This window comes from Somniosus microcephalus, chromosome 11, assembly GCF_052327205.1.
Source record: "Somniosus microcephalus isolate GS21.2 chromosome 11, FLI_Smic_1.0, whole genome shotgun sequence".
NCBI lineage: Eukaryota > Metazoa > Chordata > Chondrichthyes > Squaliformes > Somniosidae > Somniosus > Somniosus microcephalus.
Genome location: NC_140997.1, coordinates 10,297,183 through 10,315,568, shown reverse-complemented (window position 1 = coordinate 10,315,568; position 18,386 = coordinate 10,297,183). Strand labels below are relative to the sequence as shown.

General features: G+C 45.5%; 1 protein-coding gene across 3 annotated transcripts in view; it reads left to right on the top strand.

Annotated features, from left to right (window-relative positions):
• Nucleotides 1-268: 268 nt before the first annotated feature.
• usp22 (ubiquitin specific peptidase 22) overlaps nucleotides 269-18,386 on the top strand; it is a 98,411-nt gene continuing 80,293 nt past the window's right edge. Inside the window, exon 1 of one of the 3 annotated variants that reach the window (XM_086000171.1) lies at nucleotides 269-572. In XM_086000171.1, coding sequence (XP_085856297.1) covers nucleotides 453-572 — 120 coding nt within the window. In that variant the 5' untranslated portion in view covers nucleotides 269-452. The remainder of the gene's footprint in view (nucleotides 573-18,386) is intronic. The other 2 variants (XM_086000172.1, XM_086000173.1) reach the window with 2 other exon arrangements.

Here is an 18,386-nt window from a genome sequence, read left to right as displayed (position 1 = left end):
GCCGAAAGGGACAGGCGTCTGACCAATCACAACGGGGGGGTGGGGCGGGAGGGGAATGGGTGGTACTTCCGGCAGCGCGGCGAGTTTGCTCCCCTCCCCCCGCGGTGCGAGCCGGACCGGGACAGCTCGAGTGACGGACAGCTCCCTGGACCAATCGGAGGCGTGTGTGGCCGAGGGGCACAGGCGTTCGGCCAATGGAGGTGGGTGGGGTGGCTGAGGGAGTGGGCGGGACTTCCGCTAGTGCGGCGCGTTTGCTCCCCTCCCCCCGCGGCGCTATCGCCTGACGACCATCATCCTTTGCCGACACTATGGGCTTTTTCTTCATCATATAAATAATCGGAGCCGCGGCGGCGGCGCTTTTGGGGGCGGAAAGCGGCGGAGGCGGCGACGCAGGGACAGCTTGCGGCCCGAGATTGCGCGGTGGCGGCAGCGCTTGTGGTGCGGCTCCTGTCATGAGTCCGGCCGGGTGCTCCCATGTGAACAGTTTTAAGGCGGACAATTGGAAGCAGAGCCTGCGAGTGATTTACCAGTGCTTTGTGTGGAGCGGGACTGCGGAGAGCAGGAAAAGGAAGGTAAGGGCCGGGCTGGGGCGGTAGGGGTTCGCCTATAAGGGCAGCCTCGCACGGGGGGGGGAGCCTTTCTCACTGGGACAGCGAGGGAGAGAGAGGGAGCTTCTTACACCGGTACAGGGAGAGCCACTCACTGGCACAGTAATGGGCAGGGAGAGGCTCTCACTGGGAGGGATACAGGGAGAGGCTCTCGCTGGGACTGATACAGGGGGAGGCTCTCGCTGGGACTGATGCAGGGGGAGGCTCTCGCTGGGACTGATGCAGGGGGAGGCTCTCGCTGGGACTGATGCAGGGGGAGGCTCTCGCTGGGACTGATGCAGGGGGAGGCTCTCACTGGGACTGATGCAGGGGGAGGCTCTCACTGGGACTGATGCAGGGGGAGGCTCTCACTGGGACTGATGCAGGGGGAGGCTCTCTCTGGGAGGGATGCAGGGAGAGGCTCTCTGGGAGGGATGCAGGGGGAGGCTCTCACTGGGAGGGATGCAGGGGGAGGCTCTCACTGGGAGGGATGCAGGGGGAGGCTCTCACTGCGACTGGTGCAGGGGGAGGCTCTCACTGGGACTGATGCAGGGGGAGGCTCTCTGGGAGGGATGCAGGGGGAGGCTCTCACTAGGAGGGATGTAGGGGGAGGCTCTCACTGGGAGGGATACAGGGAGAGGCTCTCACTGGGACTGATGCAGGGGGAGGCTCTCACTGGGACTGATGCAGGGGGAGGCTCTCTGGGAGGGATACAGGGAGAGGCTCTCACTGGGACTGATGCAGGGGGAGGCTCTCACTGGGACTGATGCAGGGCGAGGCTCTCTGGGACTGATGCAGGGCGAGGCTCTCACTGGGACTGATGCAGGGCGAGGCTCTCGCTGGGACAGTTGCAGGGGGAAGGCTCTCGCTGGGAGGGATGCAGGGAGAGGCGCTCTCGCTGGGAGGGATGCAGGGGGAGGCTCTCACTGGGAGGGATACAGGGAGAGGCTCTCACTGGGACTGATGCAGGGGGAGGCTCTCACTGGGACTGATGCAGGGGGAGGCTCTCTGGGAGGGATACAGGGAGAGGCTCTCACTGGGACTGATGCAGGGGGAGGCTCTCACTGGGACTGATGCAGGGCGAGGCTCTGGGACTGATGCAGGGCGAGGCTCTCACTGGGACTGATGCAGGGCGAGGCTCTCGCTGGGACAGTTGCAGGGGGAAGGCTCTCGCTGGGAGGGATGCAGGGAGAGGCGCTCTCGCTGGGAGGGATGCAGGGAGAGGCGCTCTCGCTGGGAGGGATGCAGGGAGAGGCGCTCTCGCTGGGAGGGATGCAGGGAGAGGCGCTCTCGCTGGGAGGGATGCAGGGAGAGGCGCTCTCGCTGGGAGGGATGCAGGGAGAGGCGCTCTCGCTGGGAGGGATGCAGGGAGAGGCGCTCTCGCTGGGAGGGATGCAGGGAGAGGCGCTCTCGCTGGGAGGGATGCAGGGAGAGGCGCTCTCGCTGGGAGGGATGCAGGGAGAGGCGCTCTCGCTGGGAGGGATGCAGGGAGAGGCGCTCTCGCTGGGAGGGATGCTGGGAGGGATGCAGGGAGAGGCGCTCTCGCTGGGAGGGATGCAGGGAGAGGCGCTCTCGCTGGGAGGGATGCTGGGAGGGATGCTGGGAGAGGCGCTCTCGCTGGGAGGGATGCTGGGAGAGGCGCTCTCGCTGGGAGGGATGCAGGGAGAGGCGCTGGGACGGATGCAGGGAGAGGCGCTGGGACGGATGCAGGGGGAGCCTCTCACTGGCACAGTGATGGGCAGATATATCGTGGGTACCTCACTAGCATGGGCAGAAATCAATTTGGTGCCTCACTGACGCAAGAGGGGCAGAGTTACAGGGGGAGGGACATGGGTGGACTCGTATACAGGGGGAGCCTCTTGCTGGCACAGTGGGTGGAGACATGGGGGGTGCCTGACTAGCACAAGGGCAGACATGCATTTGGTGGCTCTCACTGGCACAGTGGGGGGTAGATCCAGGGGAAGCCTCTGACTGGCACAGTGAGGGGCAGAGTTACGGGGGCGGTACATGGGTGAACTCTGTCACTTGTACAGTGAGGGGCAGAGATACAGGGGGAGCCTCTCACTGGCACAGTGAAAGGCCCATAAAGCTGATCTTTCATGTAACAGGGCTGAATTATGAGCAGAGGTTAGAAAAACGTGAAGATGATGAATGAGGGGGGATGGAAGTAAATTATATTAAAATGTAGACGGTTAATGCGTAGTTTCAATTTGGATCCTGACAAGGTTGCAAATTGATAAAATGTCAGGTTGGGACTGATGTCCGGAAGCATTTTTTTTTGCACTAAGTGATTGATTCTTGGAATGGTAAGAAGTCAAAAACTGGAGGAGTTCAAGAGGTAGTTCAAGAATAGTAGTAGGTTTCTATAGAACGGTGATCTTGGGATGTCTGGCCCCCCTTTTCTGCATTTGGTGACTGGCAGTGCTCTATACATCAGCAAGACACGGCTATTCGCAGTGTTGTGGTCAGACTGCCCTTCTTGTGCTGGCTTGCGCGCAGCACAACAAGGCGAGGCAAATTTCTACTCTGGCACCACGGACCGACCCTCATCAACCCGGCACTAGGCTCGACAGGAATACATCCCCTCAGAATAAGATGGGTTGGTGCAGTTGGTAAGTTAGAATGTGTGTTCGGAGCAGTAGTACAGTAAAGGGTGCTATCCATTATGTGGTTCCCCAGAATGTCTGTCCTACGGGGACCAGCTTACAGGAGCGCAACGTGCTCACAGTAAGGCGAGGAGAACTTGTGTTGGGATATAACGGGGTTGGATCTGCGCACGGGATGGTTCAGGAGGGGTTGTGTGTAAAAACAGAAAGATAAGTGACCCTTGCACTATTGGATCACGCAACCTTATAAAAAGGCACCGCCTTATTCTGGTAAATGAAAGTGTAGGAGAGGTGATGTGTAATTATCAATGTGTATGCAGGATAACATACTTCCAGGGAACTCGTTTGCTGTCGCACCATAGGGATGCATTTGGAAAGAATTCTTGCCCACGTAGTATAGGGAAGGATACACAGATATACTAGGGCTGATTAGTATTCGCTAGTTCAACATTACCAGGAAGTTGAAATGTAATCTATACTGACTTGTTCCAAGAATGCACCAATAGTGAAAAAACGTCTAAGAATTTTTAGAACTTTCTAGATGCATGTGACTGTAAACTTTTAGTAACATTAGGTTCTGTACAAGTATAAATTAATAGCACTGTGCGCGTTGCTTTTATCTCCACTGCACTGTTGCAGTACCTAGCCCCAAGCAGGGAACTTTACTGATTTTATATTTTTATGCAAGTGAAATGTGCAAATATCCATTGCATCCTGGTGTAATGGAGCGCTCCACCTTGTTATTTTTCTCTTTCTGTCTCTTCTGTCTTCTCGCCCCCTCCCCGCAGCCACCATGTGTCACAAGCCCTTTTTGTATGCCTGTTTCCCACTTCCCTGATGGATGTGGATCTCTTCAGAGAATGCTTTGTACTTTTCCCTGCCCACTCCATGAATAAGGATTCTCTGTAACCTGTAAGCTACAGTATGGTGTCGTCTCTTCCTACACCTCCGTATAAGTCAGTTCTAATGAAGCATCCTGGACTCTGCATTTTTTTTTTCTTGTCCTATTTTTGTATCTGTTGAGGAAGAAGTGCTTCTTGTTTTATAGCATAATGCATAAGCACATCAGACTAACATCTATAAAATCCTCCCAATAGGCTCCTCGGTAGCCAATTGACTTAGTGCTTTGTGACAGTGGAAGGTGGGTGACCCATGTGTGTGCAGTGGGGGCATTTACTTCTGCAGTGTGTTTCAACCTGATTGAGTTGAAACTAGTATTTTTTTTGGTGTTTTAGCAATTCAGTCATAACATTTAATGACCACTTTAAAACGAGATTACCGTGCGGGAACATAATAGCTGCCATTTCATCACTGACAAAATTTCACGCATTGCTTTTCCTGTCTGGGAAAGCCATCTTTGGGACAGTACCTCTTGCAATTTGAAGCCAGCACTTGCTAAATCAGGGATTTTGGGGGGCTGTGAAATGTCTGGCACTTCTAGAATTTCTCAAAAGTAATGTCCAAGGCTCTCTTTCTGTGCCATTTATTTACTCATCTAGCCTGTGCTCCCTCTTAAGCGAGCTCGTGCACCCAATAAAAAAAGACGGAGGTGCAGTGAGTTGGCATGCCCTTTCACCGTAGGAACCTGATGTAGATCCAAAAGCATGTTGAAGGCCACCTCTTTCTGCTGGCTGTTGAAGTCTTGGTTAAACAGAGCTTGGGTAGTCTCAGCCGAGTTTCTAGTGGATGTCGGCTTTCAGTATGGAAGTGTTCCTGATTTAACATGCTCATTCAGATTGTTAGATTGGCTGGTATGGAAAATGGAAAAGTTCTCATTCATGCAGTTGGGGTTGCTTTTCTGTGGCAAAGCTTAATTAAGCAAGTTGATGGAATATGGTGTACAAGGCCTTACTCATCATCTAACCTGTACTTGTGTGAAAGTGAAAGTGCACCATCCCTCTGGTTTCAGAGTGCAAAAAAAAAAGGAAATAGGCATGTTCTCAATGCTAGAGCCTGAATCGCCCTGGAACAAGCTTTGCTGCTTGGGACATTTCTAAAATGTGTTTTTTCCCTTGTTGTGTTGGGGTCATGTTCTGAGTGTCAGTAGCCATTTTGCACATTGTCAAGTGGTGGTTTTCACAGTCAGTCCAGACAGCCTCTGCAGGATATTTGACAAAAAGGGATGTGGGGTTGGGTAGAGGGAGTTCACGCCCAAGGCAGAACCTTCCCTTATTAGGTCCAGGTGCTTCCAGCAGGGGTGACTGAAGCTGTTTCAAGAGCAGGATTCTGGCTGATCTGTTCCTCCCTTCTGAGCCAGAGGGCGTTCAGGCCACTAGTGCCTCCTGCATTAGCCTAAGCAAGATCTGCCGGGTCAGCATGGAGCAGGAGTTGAATCTAGGATGTTTCTGATCAAGTAAATGTACCCACTCAATATCTGGGAGCCACTGATGGGTCAGCTCTGGGAGTTTGACTCTTTGAAGTATGTGTACTGAGTGAGGGTTGTTTTTGTGGGGCAGTGCTGAGTAAACCTGTGCTCCCCACTCCCGAGTTGTGCAGACAAATCAATCGCTTAATTACAAGCATCAATTGTCAGAAATTCAATGAATAAAACTGTCATTGAACCATCTGGTACATATTGGCAGGGAGCAGTTCTGTTGCAACATTTAGATTTGATCATTTCAATCCTGTTCTATAACATGTTGCTGACATCATTACAGTAAAACACAAATGCTGAAATATAACCTTAAAAAAAAAAATCGCTGAGCAGTTGACATATTGGATGAAAAATGTAACTTGTTTGAGCCAAGACTCTACTGCATGATGCTTCTATATCGTGGGGAAAGATGCTAAACATGGAATGAACCAGAGAAGTGTGCAGTTTCTCTGATTGTTGAATGCATTGACGCATGCTCTGCAGTGACCTGGCCCCTGTTGTGAAAGATCAAAAGCAGACGGGGTGGAGAAACTACTGATCCTGCAGCTTGGATTGGGAAACCTCTTTGGATAGATCTCATGCACAATACATCAACGACACATCACGCATACTCAACCTCGTGCTACAATAAAACATGTAAGATTCAACCTCTGGCAGTCATCAAGCATGTAAAATTTGCAATGGCTAGCTGAGGGGATACTGAACTTGTGGATCAACTGAGAATACCCCAGTGTAGTTTTATAGCTAGAATTGGGATGAAGTATCACACATGACCTGATTCTAGGGGCTATGCTGTTTTGGCTGATCTTGGTGGTGATGGAAGAGCTGCAATTGGTTTCAGCCTCTCCAGACTTTGGGGGAGGGAGGGAAGGAGTGAGAAAGAGAGAGGTATTTATGTTCAAAATTCCTGCTCCACATTGGCACCTAGTATCCCTGTCATGCTTGTCTGCGCACACTAGTTGAGGACCAGGTTGGGGTTGGCTGTGGAGACACCTGAACCAGGTTGAATAGCTTCCTGATGCTCATTGCCCAGGATTATGTGTGGAAAATGGCTGTGGTCAAAATATTGTAGGTCTGTTGCTGCCTTTTGAGAGGTGGGAGCATGTGAAGGGTATGTGAATCTGTATTTGAGCAGGCATGTCAAGGTATAATTTCTATTGGGCTAGATACATCTGACAAGAATAGCTAGGTTTTTGCTCCTTAAGACTCTGAATGCCCAACTATGGGATGGCTGGAGCTGTAACTAACCGAGCCAGTTGGTGGTATTCTTGTATGAGGACCATGCTTCAAATAATTCCACCGACCAGAAGAGTACCCAGTAAACCTTGTCACTAGCCCAAGAACTAGAGAGCAGAGGCTGTTTCCGAATAAGATGTAAGTAGTCAGAAAGGGGTTACTACAATCCTATTGGTTCATCTTGGACAATTTAATATAGTAACAGTTTGAACATTCACTCCCTTCACCACTGGCATACCATGGCTGCAGTGTGTACTATCTATAGGATGCATGGCACCATGGCATCTTCGACAGCACCTCCCAAACATGTGACCTCCACCACCTAGAAGGACAAGGGCAGCAGTTGTGTGGGAACACCACCTCCTCCAAATCATACACCATCCCGACTTGGAGATGTATCGCCATTCCTTCATTGTTGCTGGGTCAGAATCCTAGGACTCTCTACCCAACAGCATTGAGTGAGTATATCTACCACATGGACTGCAGCAGTTCAAGGTGGCCCACCACTACTTTCTTAAGGGCAACTTGGGATGGACAGCCTGCAACGCCCGCATCCCAAGAATGAACGGTAAAAAAAAATCAGCTGCCGCTAGATCCTTCATTTGTTAATCTTGGGTAACTTTTTTTGTGTGACTTTGGTGTCTTGTATATAGATATTCTTGCTGGCTGAGCCCCAAAGCAAATGCTTATTGGTGGTGACTTTTGTATGTCTGGAGATTATGGTGTTCCTACGCTGCAGTGCGGGTTCCCTTTTGTGCTTTTCAAAAGTAAGTGTACAATCTAGATGCTACTTCTGGTGATAAAGTAAAAGATACCAAACCCGCGACCTCTACCATCGAGAAGGACCACGGCAGCCGGTGTGTGGGAACACCATCACCTCCAGGTCACACACCATTCTGACTTGGAAATATATCGCTGATCCTTCATTGTTGCTGGGTCAGAATCCTGGAACTCCCTCCCTAACAGCACTGTGGGAGTGCCTTCACCACACGGACTGCAGCGGTTCAAGAAGGCAGCCCACCACCACCTTCTCGAGGGCAATTAGGAATGGGCAATAAATGCTGGCCTTGCCAGTGACGCCCACATCCCATGAGCGAATTAGAAAAAAAAAATACCTGTAGTAGTTGGGGAGTAGGTAGGTAGTTCATCAGGATATAGCATTTGGAATCCTGTGCTTGGAGAATAGAGAATATCTTTGCATCCTGTACACACTGTCCTGCTGACTGTATGATGTATACGTTTGCAAAGTGTTTTTAATTGCAGATGATCTAATAATTTCTCAGCTATTCAAAAATCCGATAAGGTTTTCCACTGCTGTTGTAGTGTAATTTCTCAGCTTTCTTCCTTTTTGGCTTCTTGCAGTCTCCCCTGTAGACACAGTTGGAGACAGGTTGGGTGAATTGCCACTGGCCTCTGCCTATACTGCTCATCATCCAGGTACTAGGAGGAGTGCAAGAATGGCCCAGGATGACTCATCATCTTTTTCTTTCTACGTCTAAGCACCATGCCTCTGCTTTGCACTTCCTTGATTTGAGGCCCAAGGCTGTGAACTGCTATCAGGCAAACCTGCATCCTACAGCTCCATGTCGAATAGGTTATTTGCCATGGTGCTGTGCAACCCCCACTTTAAATATGTCACACTTTTTCTCTCTCCACCTTCATACAGAGACAGAACTGTAAGATCACAATGATTTAGATAATGACATCTTCTAAGGTTACATTCTTGTCAGAGTTCTAATGTATTTACTGGAAGAATGTTGATGTATAAGGAGGCTTTTAAAACTTGTGTGTACATTTAAAAAATAATGTATAAACAGCTTTGATGGATTACTACTGGAAAGTAAAATCTCAGAACAGGGTGGCTGTTGCTGTGGCAATGTATGTACAGCCATCCAAGAATCTCCTGATCGGTCTCCTATTTCCTGTCTCTCTCTCTCCTATTCCCTGTCTCTAGGAAACCTATACTTGTCGATTTTTGTTTGCTTGATTTGGAATGTATGTGCGCTCTCCCTGCAGGAACATGCCCCACTTACCTAATTCTCGAGAGCTTGGGTGCAGGTTGGCAGTGTAACCTCCAATGGTGTGCATGGGTACTGCTGGTATTCAACCAGCTACAACTATGCAGTTTGCTGATTCCGAGCACTGGTAAGCTTCCTGCAGTGTGTGTAGCTAGAATTTCTGTCCTGTTTGGGCATTGGCTTGCAGAGTAATCGGGATCTGAGCAGAGAGAATCCTCCAGTGATCCCCTCTAGGTTCCATGAGTGAGAAGAATAATCAATAGTGCTTTGGAGTAATGTACACTTGCCTGGCTCAGGTATTCGTTTGCTGAGTCTGTGACCTTGGTTCTACCATCTTGGAGCTATCGTGACCCCAGAGAGACCCTGCTACTCTTCCACTCCCCCCACCCCACTCTAGAAGAGGGTAACATTGTTGGTCATTCCCTGGTCATAGAATCATAGAAGTTTACGGCATAGAAGGAGACCATTTGACCCATCGTGTCTGTGCTGGCCGAAGAGCCATCCAGCCCAATCCCACTTTCGAGCACTTGGTCCGTAGCCCTGGAGGTTGCAGCACTTCAAGTGCATATCAAAGTACTTTTTAAATGTGACGAGGGTTTCTGTCTCTACCATCCTTTCAGGCAGTGAGTTCCAGACCCCCACCACCCTCTGGGTGGAAAAAAAGTTCTCCAACTCCCCTCTAATCCTTCTACTAATTACTTTAAATCTATGCCCCCTGGTTATTGACCTCTCTGCTAAGAGAAATAGGTCCTTCCTATCCACTCTATCTAGGTCCCTCCTAATTTTATACACTTCAATCAAGTCTCCCCTCCGCCGCCTCTGTTCCAAAGAAAATAACCTCAGCCTATCCAATCTTTCCTCATAGCTAAAATTTTCCAGTCCTGGCAACATCCTCGTTGATGAGGTATACTGCTCACCTCGTAGTCCTCTGCTGTTATTGCTGATGCATCAGTTACAAGAAGGTGGATTACTGCAACATCTTAGCTCCCCCCCCCCCCAGCAGATATACTGGCATTAAGTGCTTTTCCTGGCCATTTAGTCTGCATCGAATATTCTGTGTGGGAGTCACTGGGCTGAACTTGTTCCCTACCTCTTCCCTTCCTGAGAACCCAAGGTGAAGCACCAAGGTGCTTAATGCAGGACACAATCAAAGATGCTAAACAGCTATCCATTGATGTTAGCGCGAGAGACTTTCAACCTCCTGTGTTGCTTGTATACAGAGCTAATTAGAAAGCTGCATACTTGTGCTACTCCGGAGACCAACTAATACATTATTAAAATGTGAGCCTTTCCTGTACCGAAAATGTTGATGCTGCGATCATCTAGAAGGCTGGTGTTGGAGTGTATCTGACATTTACTCTCTAGTTTCCCCAACAGGTATATTTGTTTGTCCACAGTGTTATCTGTGGTTGGAAACAAAATTGAATGGAGTGCAGTCCTTTCTGAAGCACTCAACGTAGCTCCTGATGGTGAAGATTAAAACGTTGCTGAGATGGAGCCGGGGGAAGGATCCTTTGTCAGGAATGGGACAGGGTGATCTATTGTAACTATGTGGGGAAGAAGAGAGGGGATGAAGAAGTGATTGTTTCACATGATTTTGGTAACTGATGTGGAAGTTAAAACAATGTACCTTTTAAACCCTTGAGCTTTGTGGTGCTTTTGCATTTTGGTACTTTTGACACTTCATTGACTTCCACCTGCAATTGATTTTTTTCTAACTGCTTAGCTAGCTGTTATTGTGTTACATTCTTGTGGTGCAAAATTTAAAAAATGCACAAGATTTGAGCATCTGTATCTATTGTAAAGGGAGAGCAAAAGGAATGATGTAAATCTGTTCAAGTTTATCACTGATCTGTGCTAGATATTTCGCTTGAATATTTCAGTTAGACCCATTTTCTACTCCCCACATTCTCAGTGCTAACTTAAGAGTATTGCAGTAATTTGGAATTCAGTTTAAAAAGTTTGGATTTCTGGTTTCCATTTATAAGTGTGGCAGCTGGTCTTCAAGGCAGTCTCCATATTCAGAGGAGCCCAAAATGATTTTGTCGTGTTCTATTTAGTACTGAACCCTAATAGTAGTTCTACAGTATATCTGCATTCACCAACCTTTAATAAACCCATGCGCTACTTGGCTTCAAGTGTTAACATGTTTTGGTTACACTGGTCCCTCTGTCTGCTCATTAGCCTCGCGTGTTAGATTTATGTTGTTCAAAGTGTCAATTGTTTTTTCTTCAGTTGAAGTAAAATGGTTATCACAGGAAAGTTGAGACTAGCTGAGCCTAGTAAAATTGATGAGTGGAAAGAGTCAATAAAGATTGACAGAGACTGCATGTGAGTGAAGGATTGCTCGACAGATGAGCTTTCTATTGTATCTTGTCCAGGAGAGAGAGAGAGCGATGGGAGCAGTATTGAAGTCTTGGGACAGGCTTTGTCACGAGTTGAGTTTGAGAAAATTAACATGAAAGCGGAAACAGTTTTGGAGGGAGATATGTTTGAGATTGAAGGAGATCGTTAGGTGGAGTATATCAGTGGATGAAAGACCATGGTTGGAGTCATGAAAGGGAAGAGGTGGGAACTGTTGCTTTCTTAATTTAGTCTAACTATGTTTCTGACAAATTGAAGGATGCCAGATTTTGCTTGTTCAGGCATGGAGCTCAAGATGTGGCTGTTTTCCCCCATTGTACTGGGGGAGGACTAGAGGTTGTAAGCACTGACTGATCTGAAGGAAGTTGATGAATGTAAAGTGGCATAATCAAGAGTGGCTGGAGTTGGATGATGATTAAAAGATGTCATTTGATATGAAGAGGGAAAAACATGGTAGAGGACAGAGTTCTGGGAAACTACATAGCTGATGGAAAAAGAGTCAGAGAATGAGCCATCAACTATAGCACCGCAATTCAGATTAAATAGCCAACAGCGTGGATCTGGTAATGAACCCTCTGATAGTAACTTGTTTAGAAGTGCGCAGTTAATGGGATGCTATTACAGATGTTGTGAACATTTCTAGCTTAGTGCATTTGGGTGCGTTTTAAAAACTAGCAGTTTGAAAGTGATTAGAATGCTTTTAAATCTGATGAAACAAAAAGCAACCCACTGCTGCATTTGTGTGTTTACTGACCTATAGTACGATGGTGCACTTTTGATAATGGCCAGAGATACTGGCTTACAATGACCGAATGTCAAATTCCATTTATGTTGCATCGGATTCTGGATTTCTAAAAATCCTCTATTGGGATTGCAATTCTGTCTATTTTACTCTGGAAGCTATAAACTAATGGTCTCGATGAGCATTATCCTTTGGGTTTTATTCGAGGCTCCCTGCAAAATGGGAGTTGGATAAGCATCTGAATGAAACAAATTTGCAGGGCTATGGGGAAAGGGCAGGGGAATGGGACTAGCTGAGAGTAGGCACGGGTTCGACGGGCCGAATGGTGCTGTAACCATTCTTATGAAAATACATTGCTGCCAGATTTAGTCGCAAAATTTGTGCCAGTTAAATTGGTTGATGACTTGCCCCAAAGATGAATCATGGCTGTGAACTGTTGCAAAGTGACGTGATATACAGCAGTGTTGCTGTCTGTATAAAAATAGATGATTCAAGTGTGTTTAAAGAGAGTAAAGGCAGTAATTTCAACAAGGTGTGTTTACTGGATTTATGTAATGGAGTAATAGAACTGGATGTTGTATCATGACTTACAAACGGCATTTGATAAGTTGTCTCATAAGATATGTGGTTAAAGTGAGATACCTTGGGATAAAGGTTTAAATTGCCTGAATAACTGGTATTAAGGATAGTTTACACTTTGCTGAGCACTGTGCCCTTGAAGGCTCAGTCTTTTGATCTCTGCAGTTTACAATAATTATAAATTATATCTTGTTGACGCTATTAAAAGTTGATTGTCTAAATATGCAGGTGATACCAAGTCGTGGGGTAAAGTGAGATGTTTGCTGCTTTCCGTGAATATTATCCTTTCCTACAGAGTTAATTGGGTAGAAGAATGAAAGAGCTCCCAGGAGATGGGCTGGCTGTGGGAGGTGAGGCGGGGGGGGGAGGGATGACTTTAATGGTATGAGCAGGTTCCCCTATGTGGGATGGGATAGGTTTACTGGGCAATCTGGCCTTTTCCTGCCCTCCTTTTTCATAGGTTCATATTTTATCGTGCCATATTCAGTCTCTTGGGATGTTCCAAACGGCTTCACTTGCAATGAATTACTTTTAAGTCCAGTCGCTGTTGTAGATGAATTTAAGGTGGATTTTATTAAGAATGTATGGTAATAAAATTAGTAGTCTTTCGTTTCTACTCCATTTTATTTTTCTCACTGCTATCCTCTTCACCTGATTGTCACCAGGGTACGGTTCCTGGATCATTAGTTGCCCGCCACTACTTGCTGGATAATCTATCCCAGGGAGCCTGTTTTGTACTCCTTGAAGGCGAGCCTGGTATCGGGTCTAGGTGTAATGATTGACTAAACTTTGCCATTGACATTAAGAGTGTAAGGCAGCAGCTGCTATGATAGGATATAGTAGTTCAGGGGATATGCGATTTTATAACAATATAGAGGTGTTAATGCCATGTAGGGGATAACATCAGGGCCACTGATTTACAGTGACTGGAAAAGTCAAATTCTATTTTTATTAAAATGGTATTCTAGGATTTTTAATGGCATTTTGGGGATTGAATGATGTGATTTTTGTCCATTATTCTGTTAACCGTAAATTTGTTTTTCTCTTATTTCCATTGCTTATGTATTTAATTTTTTATTCTCTTTTAAAGCTGATGATACACAGCAAGATGACATGGAACTTGTATTGGATGGAATTAGATATCAGCTATTCAGCAATACTGGTTAGGGGGCGTGTGCATTGACAGCAGTGGGGGACGATCTTGAAGCTTGGTTGTACTCTGAGGGAGCTACTGCAGGCTTGTAGCATTGGTGGATCCTTTAGACTGGCATCACCGTGGAGGGGATTTGGCAGAACTTGGGGCAGGCAATCTGAGGTTTGGCTGAACTGGCACACCTAGTGGATTCCTGGTGTTCCTCAGCAGTAAGGGGTATGGGTCTGATGGGATTATCTCCGGTTTGACAGGACTGGTGTGTTGTGCAGGTGCCAATAATTTGCTTATTTATGTTTTCTAGCTAACAGCTTGTATTTATATAGTGCCTTTAACGTAGTAAAATGTCCCAAGGTGCTTCACGGGAGTATTACAAGACAAAAAGTTTGACACCGAGCCACATAAGGAGAAATTAGGGCAGGTGACCAAAAGCTTGGTCGAAGAGGTAGGTTTTAAGGAGTGTCTTAAAGGAGGAAAACGAGGTAGAGAGGTGCAGAGGTTTAGGCAGGGAATTCCAGAGTGAAGGGTCTAGGCAACAGAAGGCATGGCCACCGACGGTTGAGTGATTTATAATCAGGGATGCTCAAGAGGTGATGAATGGAGGCTTTCTGTACTTTTAATAGTTTAATTCACTAAAAAAAAAAAAAATCAAATTAGTATGAGGAAAGACTCTCTTCCCCTCTCTGCTTAATACACGTTCTGAAGTTTATAATCTATAATTTGGAATTAACAAAAGCTGCAACAGGTATGTACTTTGTGCAGTGTGTTTTGTTTCTTATCTCCCAAACTTGCACTCGCATACATTCATACAGACAACTTTTAAATACCAAAAACATTTTTTTTTACCTGCGTACAGCTTTTGAAAATTGTCTTCAAACCACTTTTTTAGGTGTGAGGCGAGAAACCAGTTGGAGTCTGAAAGAGAAGCATTGTATCATTTGATTAGCTAAATGCGGCTGATGCATCCTAGGAATGTTTTCGGACCGTAGTATCTGCAGTCAGCTAACCGTCTACTACGACCACAATTTCAAGTCCAAGCCTTGGCTTTGGGGAAAGGCAGGGACCTTCAAGTAAAAACTTAAGTGAAGGTATTAAAAGACACAGTATGTGGATACATTTAATAATATTGTGAAATAGGTAATCTTTTACAAATTTTATTTTTAAAGCTTTATTTTGGGCCAAGAAATTTCAGTTACTGGAAAAAAAATGGTGATTGAAATTGTTGATGCATTTTGTGTGCTCAATTGGTTTTAGAAACCATAACGCTATTTACGTACGATCTCCCATTTTTAAGATGTTGACATGTTTTGCATTCCCCAGTTATAAATGTTTACACAGTTTCCATTGTAAATGTTGATATAAATATTGACATAAAATCATTACGGGAAGTAATGCTTGTAGACAGGAAGTGTGCACCATATGCAAAATGTTTAATAATTTCTAGATAAGTCAATCTATAGAATTAGAAGCCCAAAGGAGGAATGTTGACTTGCTACGTACGTTGGATGATGTTGACTGTTGTGGTCCCTGTACATTTGGTAAAAGATATAAATCCAGTAAAATGGATTTGGAGAAGGACAGGAAAGATGGGGATAAATTAAGGTGAATGTTAAATTTTCAAAATACCGTCAAAGAATACTCCTTCAACCCTACTTGCTTTCAGCTAGTTTTTTTTGCATGTGGGAAACCTGGAAGTAGATCTTTTTTTATAATTATGGATGTCGGCAGCCCGTTTGAGTTGTTGGTACTTTCACTTCACTAAAAATGAATTTACTGGTATTTTGAGTTCCTTTTGAATTGGGCAAGAGACTGAAACAATGAGTAGGGGCTTTCCTGTGTTTCAGGATTTAATGGGAAACTTGTTTGGGGCATAAATAACTTGGAAGGTAAACTGGTGAGATTATTTACATGCAACATATAGCAGCGTAATTTCCTGTTGAGTTAAATTCCAGTAATCTTGTTAAATGTCATCTTTCAGTGAGGGCATTGCACATTAACAGAACAGCAAGACTTGATTGTTTACCCACTGTGGTACCTGCAACTGCCAAAAATAGCTCCAGAATTTCCAGCATCTTATAGATACATACTAGCGAGTGATTGCTGAACAACGATCAGTTGAATTCATCTGAACTCTATTATTTCCTTTTTCACTTTTCCTGTTTTTTGATTATGCTGACTTCAGCTAAGCCCCATTTTTTTATTGCTCATCCCCAGTTCCCTTGAGAAGGTGGTGGTGGGTTTTCTTCTTGAACAGCTGCAGTCGTCGAGATGATGGTGTTGGGTACGCAATGTCAGGATTTTAGCCCAGCGACAATGAAGGAATGCGATATAACCAAGTTGGGATGGTGTATGGCTTGGAGGTGAAGGTGCTGCTCCTTCTCTCTGGCAGAGGTTGCAGGGGTGGGTGGTGCTGTTGAAGTAAGCTTGATGAATTCAAACAGTATATACTGCAGCCATATTCTGAGAGATTCTGCTTCACCTAACTGCAGCTGTTACTACTGTATAGTGAAACATATATTTTAATGCTCATTCAATGCCAGTTAGTAAACCTGAGATTCTGGTTACTTCAACCTCAAGTGCATTAATTATAGGGGCACAAATAGTAAAGCAAAACGTCAAAAATGTCAACCACCCACGTTGATGCACAACAGGCCAGCCAGGACCCGAGAGGCTGCATGAAGTCAGACTGTTCCTTCTGAAAACCTGACTTCAGCTTGTCTCGGTGGCAGCACTCTGTCTTGAGTCAGAAAGTTGTAGGTTTAAAATTCACGCCAGGACTTGAGCACATTAGCTCGGCTGACACTTGTCAGTACTTAAGGGAGTGCTGCATTGGTGCTGTCTTTTGAGTGAGATGCTAAACCGAGGCCTTAACTGCCAAAGGTGGATATAAAAGGTCACATAGCATTTTCTAAAGGGCAGGGAGTATTTCCGGTGCCTCTGCGCAAAGACATTTTTCTAATAACCCCTTAATTATTTTGTCGGTTGTTTTCACTGGTCAAAAAGGCGCACATTTAAGACAATCAATTCCTATTTACCTTTTTATAATCTTGAAGACCTCTCTGTCACACCATAACTTTCTCAACCCCGGTGAAAAGAGCCCCAACTTCAAGTCTTGTTTGATCTCAAGTCATTAACTAACTACATTTGTCTCAAGTCTTGCATTTTTAATGTTGGTTGCGAGATTTACTCAGCATTTTAAATTTGTGCATATGTGTTTCTGGAGGAAGAATAAACTACTGTAGTTTTGCTACATTGTAAAAAGCACTTGAGGTGGGATTTGAGTGTGTAATAATTGCTTTACTGACGCTCCGGTGTAATATTAAGGAAGAGCTGTATTATTGGAAATGCGGTAATTTGCATGAGATGTTAAACTGTGACCCTGTTCAGGTGGATGCAAGATGTCCCATGGAAATACTCGAAGAGCAGCAAGTTCTTCTGGTGAAATGGCCAACCTTCATTCCTCAACCAGCACCTCCAAAGACGGATCAACTGGTTGTTTCATCTCATTGCTACTTGTGCGATCTTGCAGCACATGAAATGGCAGCTTTACAAATCACTGCACTTCAGAGTGATGTGACAGATGTAATAAGTCAATATAAAACAACAATTTGCATTTATATAGTGTTGTTAATGCAGTAAAACATCCCAAAGTGCTTCACAGGAGTGTAATCAGACAAAAATTGACACCGAGCCAAAGAAGGACATTAGGCCTGTGACCAAAAGCTTGGTAAAAGAGGTTGGTTTTAAGGAGTGTATTAAAGAGGAGAGTTTTAGGGAAGGAATTCCAGAGCTTGGGGGCCGAGACAGTTGAAGGTACGGCTGCGAATGGTGGGGCGAAAAAAGTGGGGGATGCACAAGAGGCCAGAAAGGAGGTCTGTCTTTCCATAAATGCAAGTCTCTCTCCATTTTGTGGTAATTGCAGTAATCCACAGTATGCTCCTTAACACCTACCTCTTCGATAGAGCTTTTAATTACCCCTCCTAATTGCTCCTCCTTTGTCTCTGTGAAATGCCTTGGGACGTTTTACTAAGTTAAAGACACTATATAAATGCAAGTAGTTGTTGTATGCTAGCTTCTGCTTTCATTGATTGAATCGTCAGAATGAAGCATCTTGACCCTTGCTGTCTACCATAGCAATAGCTGGGGGGCAGGGCGGGGCAGGAGTGGAAGCTTTTCACACTGCTTCTGGTCACGCTTTCATTTTTTTTCTTCTTGAGGTGAGTAGGACTGATTTTTCAATGAATATATAATCTGGGGTGTTGGACAAAAAAAAATCGCCTAGGCTTTTGTGCTTGCATCTTGCCATATGAACTCTTTAAAGAGATTCTCTTGTGGTCATTCCCACACAGTAAATTCTCTTAGCCATATTCTGCAGTGACATCACAGCAACCCCAGTTTTGACTTGTCCTCTCAGCTGTTAGCTTTAATTGTCATGAGCATTGCTTGCCTTTTTTTTGTTGGGGAGGCGAGCAGACCTTGGTCCGTGTTACGTCGCTACAGCACTCTAGCTTTGCTTTTGTGGTTTGTCTTCTGAAACTGTAGCCTTATTGCTCCCAACAATTAATAATTCAGTAAGAGATAAAATTTTATATACACATGTTTGAGCTGGGTTTTGTATTTTTATTCCTGCCTTCAATATTGTGTAGGTATTAAATCTGAGACTGGAGAGGAAGAATCTAATTCCACATAATGTGCATGTATTTATATTTACAAGGTCTTTCTGGTTCATG